Source organism: Protobothrops mucrosquamatus, unplaced genomic scaffold, assembly GCF_001527695.2.
Source record: "Protobothrops mucrosquamatus isolate PMUCROS unplaced genomic scaffold, P.Mucros_1.0 scaffold4026, whole genome shotgun sequence".
Taxonomy (NCBI): domain Eukaryota; kingdom Metazoa; phylum Chordata; class Lepidosauria; order Squamata; family Viperidae; genus Protobothrops; species Protobothrops mucrosquamatus.
This window is the reverse complement of record NW_015389963.1, coordinates 22365-31101: the sequence shown is the minus strand read 5'-3', so window position 1 is coordinate 31101 and position 8737 is coordinate 22365. Positions and strand designations below refer to the sequence as shown.

The 8737-nt window shown below is 43.3% G+C and overlaps 1 protein-coding gene across 1 annotated transcript; it reads right to left on the bottom strand.

Moving 5' to 3' along the window:
- Positions 1 to 1204: 1204 nt before the first annotated feature.
- TMEM79 (transmembrane protein 79) lies at positions 1205 to 6718 on the bottom strand. Its single transcript, XM_015827879.2, has 3 exons — positions 6004 to 6718; positions 4269 to 4482; positions 1205 to 1424 (listed from the first exon to the last, which is right to left on the bottom strand). Exons 1-3 carry the CDS (start codon positions 6716 to 6718, stop codon positions 1205 to 1207), a joined length of 1149 nt encoding a protein of 382 aa, XP_015683365.1.
- Positions 6719 to 8737: the final 2019 nt, after the last annotated feature.

The following is an 8737-nucleotide window of genomic DNA, read 5'->3' as shown; positions in this document are numbered from 1 at the left end:
TCCATTAATTGTTCTCACTATCAGGAAATTTCTCCTTACTTCTAGGTTGGATCTGTCTTCAACAAGCTTCCACTTCTTGTCCTGCCCTCTGGTGCCCTAGAGAATAAGCCCATCCCCTGTTCTCTGGGACAGCCCCTCAAGTTACTGGAAGACGGCTATCATGTCTCCCCTAATTCTTCTCTTCATCTTGGGGGCATATTGAATTTCATGAAAAATATTGAAGGGGAAATGGAATGTGCCAGCTTACCTGCCGTCTCTAAAGGGGGAGGAAGGACCAGACCTGGATTCTTTCCTTCCAAGAACAGAAGATGGCTTCAGGTTGTGGGAAGGCACCCAGATGAAGGTCAGAAAGGACTTCTAAACAATCTGGCCAAGACAAAGACACCAATGGTGCAGAGCAGGGACAGGCTTCTCTCCCAGGTGTGAGGAGCTGAGGTTGGCCAACTGGGATGCTTTAACTAGTTTTGACAGAGGTGGGGTAAGACTACACAGTCTTGGGGGCTCCTTCCAATTCTTCAGTCGGCCAAGGGTATAAATGAGCCCTGCAGAGTGTAGAAAGTCAGCACGTTCCCCCACCCCAAGAGAATGAAATATCTTGGGGAATATTAAAAGAGGCAGGACCGAATATTTCCCTTAAAGGAGAAATGGAGAAAAAAAAAAAAACAAAGGCAGAAAGCAGCCCCAGTCTCCCTGCCATAAAAAAAACAGCTTCAAACTTAGAAACCTGAGGAGGCCAATCTTTAGAAAGGGAAATTTGGTAATCCATTCAGAAAGACAGGGGCACACTAAGCAAAACGCCTTCAGCCCCCACAGTTGATGGGATTAAGAATTTACATTCCCCCACCCAGCTCCAAGGACAGGACAGGACAGGACCTCCCAGCCAGGACGGGAGTCAGGCAACAATAATTAGAATACCAAAAGGGCACAGGTCAAAGTACGTTGCACAGGAATAGGCATCTGAAATACAAAGGCCAAAGAAGGTATAAAAACCCATCCACTCTCAAGTCCATTTTGTCAGCTGTCCAAGAACTGCATGCTGTTGTTGGTCCTGCTCATCAATAAGCAGAAACCTTCTTTCCTAAGCAGTCTCCATTTTATTTCCAGCGTCTTATTCCCAGCTTGGAACTGGACCTGATGTTTCTTTCAACAAGAGGTTCAGAAAGAGAAGACTGGGGCATTCCCCGGCTTGGGGCTCTCACCGGCTTCACCCCCAGTACCAGGACCTGGAGGCAGCCAGCTCCTCCTCCTTCACCAAAGGGGAAGAAGCCGCCTTAGGACTCCGGACGGCAAACATGTTCTCCGTGTCCAGCAGAAACATGCTGTAGAGGTTGAAGAGCAACATGGCGACCAGGGGGAAGAAGGTCAAGCCGAATCCAAAGCCTCGGAACGAGCGGCCCATGGCGTATGCCAGCCAGTAGAGAAGCCTGGAAGGGCGAGAAAGAAAAAAAATGGTACAGAGCAGGACTGGGTCAAAAAAAGTCAAAATGGCAGCCACCGTGGCGGGATCCAAGCATCACATCCATTGTGTCCTTGTGGGCATCCATCGAAATCCCAAGCCAGCCTTTGCATTTCACAATAACTATTCCAGTTAATAGATAACAGGATAAGAGAATTGGGACCTTGGAGGTCTTCTAGTCCAACCCTCTACTCAATCAAGTAGGAGACTCTCTACCACACAAATGGCTATACGGTCTCTTCTTAAAAGCCTCCAGGGATGGGGCACCCACAACGTCTTGTGTTTATGTTTGTTCTTTGAGTTGTGATTTTGTTAATTTATGTTATGTTTTTGCAGGATTTCCCCACTTTATAAAACAAGTTTTATTAGTTTTTTCATTTTACAAACAAGTGCTTGAGAATCAACGTGGTGGCAGGGCAATCAATTGTCCACAAAGAAAGTCATACTCATAAAGTTCAGATTAAATCATTAACAACCCTCTCTCTTTTCCCTCTAAATAACATATTATATTCAAGTTAATATATTTCAATACAACTAAGTCAATCAAAACAATTATCAATAACCTTTCTTCTAAATAAATCCAAATCCTATATTAAGCTTTACTATTTCAGTTGCTATATTCCATATTTCTAATCTAATTACATAATTAGCACTTAGGGTGTCTCTCCATGACCTTTTTCCTTAACATATTCAATAAACATTTATTAGTATCATTTCTTCTTTTTTCTTATTCTTCTTCCATTACAGAATAGCTATCATTTCTAAAAAAAAAATATTAGTTCAAAAAAGAAAAGAGAAAAAAAGGAACAAAAAACAAAAGAAAAACAAAGACAAAACAAAAAAGAGAAAAAAGAAAAATACCTTTCTATTTCTATTATACTTTATAATCTATCAATCAGTCCCTCAATATCTGTGTCAAATTCCTTTAACCTCCTCCCAAAATTACTATATCCACAACAAACATATTAATACATAGACGAACATCTTGTTATTAAATTCAGACCTTTAATTAATTTTTATTCAATCCAACATCTTATTTAACTGTCTTAAGCCATAAAAGGATTTCCCCACTTTAGAGGGCAAGACTGCTGAGCCCTGCAACAACCACCCTGTGAGGTAGGCTGGGTTGGATTCTCACAGCGCACAAGACGAGGCATTTGTCAGTTTGGGGAAATCCAGCCCTTGTCTTAGCAAGCGGTGGCAAGTCCTTTGGAAGCAGAGTAGGGATGATGTTATGCGAACCTAACCACTAGGCTTTGCTGTACTTCCATAGCCATGGTGTGTGTGTGTGTGTGTGTGTGTGTAGGTCTTGAACTGGTCCCAGTCCAACCTTTAATAACTAGCAATGGTGTGTGTGGTGGGGGGGAAGCAGCCTCTCTGTATTCCAGCCTCCCGCAAAATCACAAAGACACAGTGAATTTTTAACACATCAAAACTGTTAATTGATGGTGATAGTTCACAAAGATCGTTAGGTGCAAATAGAAATACACACTATTTCCCTAGCAAGGAAGATAAAGCAGGAATGGTTAAACTGATCATTTTATTCAAAGAGGAGAATGTATTGAAGTACTTTTTTCACTTGGATATCATTTCTAGATTTTGTGCTGGTGTTGGAAAAAAAATGAAATGTTGACTGTGGTTTTGTCGATTAGATAGATTTGTCATTATAGAAATGGCTAGTTATATACTAATGTGTAAAAACAAAAAGTTGAGGCTGGAGTGTTTTTATCTTGTGCTGTGCTAAAAAGAGTCGGAAGTCAACCAACGCCTTTTCTTTTCCCCCTCTCTTTTTCCTTCCCCTAATTTCTTATTTCTGTTTTTGTTTGTATTTTATATATTAAATAAATATAAAAACATAAAACATGAAAGAAAAAAAACCTGTTAATTGATAATATGCCTGTGATCTACTGTCTCCCTTTGGACTAGGGGTTCGACTAGAAGACCTCCAAGGTCCCTCCCAACTCTATTCTATTCCGTTCTGTTCCATTCTGTATTCTATTCTATTCTATTCTATTCTATTCTATTCTATTCTATTCTATTCTATTCTATTCTATATTTTTATTCTATTCTATTCTATTCTATTCTATTCTATATTTTTATTCTACATTTCTATTCTATTCTATTCTATTCTATTCTATATTTCTATTCTATTCTATATTTCTATTCTACATTTCTATTCTATTCTATTCTATTCTATTTTACTCTATTCTATTCTACATTTCTATTCTATTCTATTCTATATTTTTATTCTACATTTCTATTCTATTCTATTCTATTCTATATTTCTATTCTATTCTATATTTCTATTCTATTCTATATTTCTATTCTACATTTCTATTCTATTCTATTCTATTCTATATGTCTATTCTACATTTCTATTCTATTCTATTCTATTTTATTCTATTCTATATGTCTATTCTACATTTCTATTCTATTCTATTCTATATTTTTATTCTACATTTCTATTCTATTCTATTCTATTCTATTCTATTCTATATTTCTATTCTATTCTATATTTCTATTCTATTCTATTCTATTCTATTCTACATTTCTATTCTATTCTATTCTATTCTATATGTCTATTCTACATTTCTATTCTATTCTATTCTATTCTATTCTATTCTATTCTATTCTATTCTATTCTGAACAGCTCAAGCTGGCTGGGGAATTCTGGGAGTTGAAATCCACCCCTCTTCAAGGACCTTGGAGGTCTTCTAGTCCAACCCCCTGCTGAAGCAGGAGACCCTCTACCAGACAAGTGGATCCAACCCAGAGGAAGGGTCCAGAAGTGGGAGGACTCTTTCTCTCTTACCGTGAGATGGCAAAAAGGGCCGTCAGCAGCGGGATGAGCTTGAGCCATTCCTGGGGCAGGTAGGTGGAAAGGACGCTAATGTTGAAGAAGTAGAGGATGAAGAGGTCGACCGACTGGGAGACGAAGTGCCGGTGGATCTGCACCTCCCGGCCCAGCTCCTCAGGAGGCTGCAGGGAGGAGGCACAAAGGAGGGACACCCCGTAAACCATCATCCCTGCAGGGGAAGAGAGACAGGAGAAAGAGGTCAGGGAAGAGGTCAAGGAGGACTTGCTGAATCAAGGTAACTTGGAGGTCATCTAATCCAACCCCTTGCTCAAGCAGGAGACCCTATATACATTTTATAAATAAATAAATAAAGGGAGGGAGGGGCCGGGAGAAGCCAAATGTTGGACTTGTTGGTCTGAAGGATTTCCCAAAGTTCTACAATTCAAGCATTACGGATAGCTCTCGCCATACGACCGTAATGGAGCCTGTTGTATGTTATAATCGTCATAAAACAGGTTGGTCATATTTTTTTTGCAGCGGTCGCAAAGCAAACCGCCAGAGTTAAGCAAACACTGTGGTCGTTAAGGGAGCCAATGGTTCGCTATGGGCCCAGTTTTGCCGAAAACAGGCTGGTTTTCATCAAAAATAGTAAAACACTGTCACATGATGGCAGGACACAGCCAACGGCCATAAATGGTGTCAAATTATTGAATGCCTGAAGTTTGGTTATGGGACATAGTGGGGATGGGGGGGCAACCTTTTTTTGCTGCAGTTGTTTAGACCAGGGGTAGGCAACCTTGGCTCTTTTATGACTGGTGGACTTTAACTCCCAGAATTCCTGAGCCAGCATAGCTCAGCTTGGAAACCTCTCCCTTTCCCCTCAGCATGGCTGGCTCAGGAATTCTGGGAGTTGAAGTCCACCAGTCATGAAAGAGCCAAGTTTGAAGACCCCTGGTATAGGGCAGGGGTAGGCAACCTTGGCCCTTTTATGACTCGTGGACTTCAACTCCCAGAATTCCTGAGCCAGCATGGGGGAACTATGGCCCCCTCATGACTCGTGGACTTCAACTCCCAGAATCCCTGAGCCAGCATGGCTCAGCTTGGAAACCTCTCCCTTTCCCCTCAGCATGGCTGGCTCAGGAATTCTGGGAGTTGAAGTCCACCAGTCATAAAAGAGCCAAGGTTGCCTACCCCTGGTTTAGACAATTGCTATGGTCATTAATGGAGTCACACGGTTGTTAAGCAAATCTGCCTTCCCCTATTGACTCTGCTGATCGGAAGCCAGCTGGAAAAGTCGCAAATAGCGATCACCTGACCCTGGGACATTGCAACCATCAAAAATCGGTGGGGTGGAGGTTATCAGATTTTACATTTGGGGCTTTATTTCGCCCGGATTTACTGATATGGGCAGCCATATGAATTTTCTAAATAAAATCAAAATAAAGGGGAATATCTGGAAAAGAGCACAAGTGGCTTACAGAATTTAGCTGGCTTTCCTGCTTGCAGGGGTGGTCAAAGAGGGCAAGATGGCCAGCATTGCGATGCATTCAACAATGCAATAAAAGGTGGAGGTGGTTTTTTTTGCTTTTTGGGGGGGACTGCATGTGCAGATTTCCTGGCCTGTGGAGAGAGCTTCAATGGAGCCTCTCAGCAGCCCAGGGGAATGAGCGATGGGTCTCCAGGCTGGCAGTGAACGATGGCTTCCACCTCCCTGGCACCTTCTCCTCCACGGCCAGCAGATCCCGCTCACCTAAAATGATGGGGAAGGTGGCAAAAGCCCCGCAGCGCAGCGTGTATACCAGCCGGGCGCTCGTGTCATCCATGGGGGGCACGTCGAAGGGCAGGAAGACGTAGGCGCTGTAGATCAAGCATGGGAAGACAATAATGGAGCTACTCATGGAGCCCACGGCTTTGAGGTTGGCCGAGCTGCAGCAGCCCTTCGACCGGCAACACGGGGTCTGGGGTGGCTCCCCGGCAGGACCGGGCGGTTCGTGCGAATAGGCCGAGTAGCCTCCGACGAGGAAGGTCTGCTGCTCAGGGTTGCCCTTCTCCTCCTGGCACTCTGCCCTGTCCTGTGGCGGCACTCCCAGTCGCCACGGCTGCTTCTTACGGCTCCTGGGACGGCGTTCGATGCAGAAGGGGTCGATGGGGACGAAGGCGTGGGCCGCCATGGCGGGCATCCCACTGCCCTCGTCATCCTCAAGAGGCCTCAGGAAAGCCTGGTGGTCCATGGCGGAGTCCAAAATGGCTGCCTTCATGCTCCCCTCGGGGCTCGGCCGGGCGTCCTTCTCCAAAACCTCGGGCATCTCTCCGGCTACATCGTGTTGGGCTTTGTCCCAGGGCAAAGTGGCCTCGGTGTTGTCCGAACTCGGCTCCTGGCTGTGACTTTGGGCCATCTGCCCAGGGGACGAGTCCTTCCCCAGGGGCACCATCGCCACGGCTTCCGAAGGAGCAAGGGCCGACATCTTTGACTGTTTTAGAGAAGTCTGTTCCGTATCTGTCGAGCTTTCTTCCTGCTAAATCTTTGCAGTCTCCATTCCTTCTTCCCCAGAACCGGATAGGGGAAAATCTTGGGATGTGTGCTGCACTCGGTTCTCGTGCTGCAAAAGGGATGGAAACATATTAATGAACTGGTTTGGAGACAGCCAAGGAATACAGAGCCTTGGGTGGCTCGAGGCCTCACCACGGAACAAAAATTTGCAAAAAGCAGCACCAAGGAAATCTTTTGTTTTGCTGGTTGTCTGGGGGGGGGGGAGAGAGAATTATAAAAAGATCAACACAGGAACTATCGTTCCATATTAAAGCTTGAAAGGGGAATTATCCATTTTAAGGATTTTAAAACCGTTTTGAAACAAAGATCTTGAGACTCTGGAAAGAGTGCAGAGGAGAGCAACAAAGATGATTAGGGGCCTGGAGGATAAAACATAAGAAAAACGGTTGCAGGATTTGGGTTTGGCTAGTCTAGTGAAAATAAGGACCAGAGGTGACATGATAGCATTTTCCAATATTTGAGGGGATGCCACAAAGAGGAGGGGGGGTTTCAACCTATCTTCCAAAGCACCAAAAGGCAGGACAAGAAGCAACAGATGGAAACTAATCAAGGAGAGAAGCAGCCTTGAACTAAGGTGAGAATAATTAGTCAGTGGAACCACTTGCCTCCAGAAATTGTGGGCGCTTCATCACTGGAGGATTTTAAGAAGAGACTGGACAGCCACATGTCTGGAATGGTCTAGAGTCTCCTGCTTCAGCAGGGCGTTGGACTAGAAGACCTCCAAGGTCGCTTCCAACCCTATGACTCTATGAGACAGATAAGAAGATAGAATGATAGATTGATATAGATGACAGATAGATGATAAATGATAGAGATAGATGATAGACTGATTGATAGAGATGATAGAAATAGATGATAGATTAGATTAGGTAGATAGATATAGAAGATGATAAATATAGATGATAGATGTAGATGGTAGGTAGGTTGATTGATTGACTGACTGACTGACTAACTGACTGACTAATTGATTGATTGATTGATTGATTGATTGATTGATTGATTCCTGGAGTTATGAGTGTTCCAACTCTGGAAGTTTCCTGGATAGCCATTTGTCTAGAATAGTAGAGGGTCTCCTGTTTGAACTAGAAGACCTCCAAGGTCTCTTCCAGCTCTATGATTCTGATTCTAAACCTCTTCCGAATCCAAGATCAGATCGGGCAGGGCTAAGCAGCCCGGGCATTTTCAATCAAGGCTTGCTATTTAACAAATATGAAATCAGAATCTAGTTCAAGCAGAAAATGATGGTCCTGGATTGCTGCAAAACTGGTATATTTAAAACTGCGGTATATTTAAATTTATTATTGTTTTCATTATTATTATTATTAATTAGGGTACCACAAAGCACAATTTTCAGTGAATGGGTTTGAACCACACCGAAAGCCAGAATCGAAGTACGTAACGGTGTTGTGCACCAAAATGTAGTAATATAAAGACGGTGACATTTGTGTACGGACGTCATCGCACAACGCTGCCATTCGGCGAACCTTAAACCTAAGAGACCAAATCTCACCAAACTACGAGTAGTCCTCAATTTACAACCACAATCAGGACCAGGAGTTTCGTTGCTAAGCAATCTGGTTGTTAAGTGAATCATGCCTGATTTTGTAACCTTTTCCCGCACGGTTGTTAAATGAATCACTGCAGTTGTTAAGTGAACTATGTGGTCATTAAGTGAATCTGGCTTTACATTCTTGGAAGCCAGTTAGAGGGTTGCAAACAGTGACAGCAGAGCCCAAAACTGTTACGTGCTGAATATATGCCGATTGACAAGCACCTGAATTTTGATCACATGACTCTGGGGATGCTACAACAGTCATGTGTGTGAAAACGGGTCATAAGTTATTTTTTTCCATGCCATTGTAAATTTGAATAGTCACTAAACAAATGGTTGTTAAGTTGAGAAGTACCTGTAAAGCTATAAACTTCTAGATGC

Bases quoted from the DNA above. Each gene is read 5' to 3' on its own strand.
- TMEM79 (XM_015827879.2), bottom strand. From the start codon at position 6,718: ATGTCGGCCCTTGCTCCTTCGGAAGCCGTGGCGATGGTGCCCCTGGGG. The intron at 4,483-6,003 runs GTGAGCGGGATC...CTTCCCCTGCAG, and splicing joins CACCTTCCCCATCATTTTAG to GGATGATGGTTTACGGGGTG. The intron at 1,425-4,268 runs GTAAGAGAGAAA...TCGCCCTTCCAG, and splicing joins GCCCTTTTTGCCATCTCACG to GCTTCTCTACTGGCTGGCAT.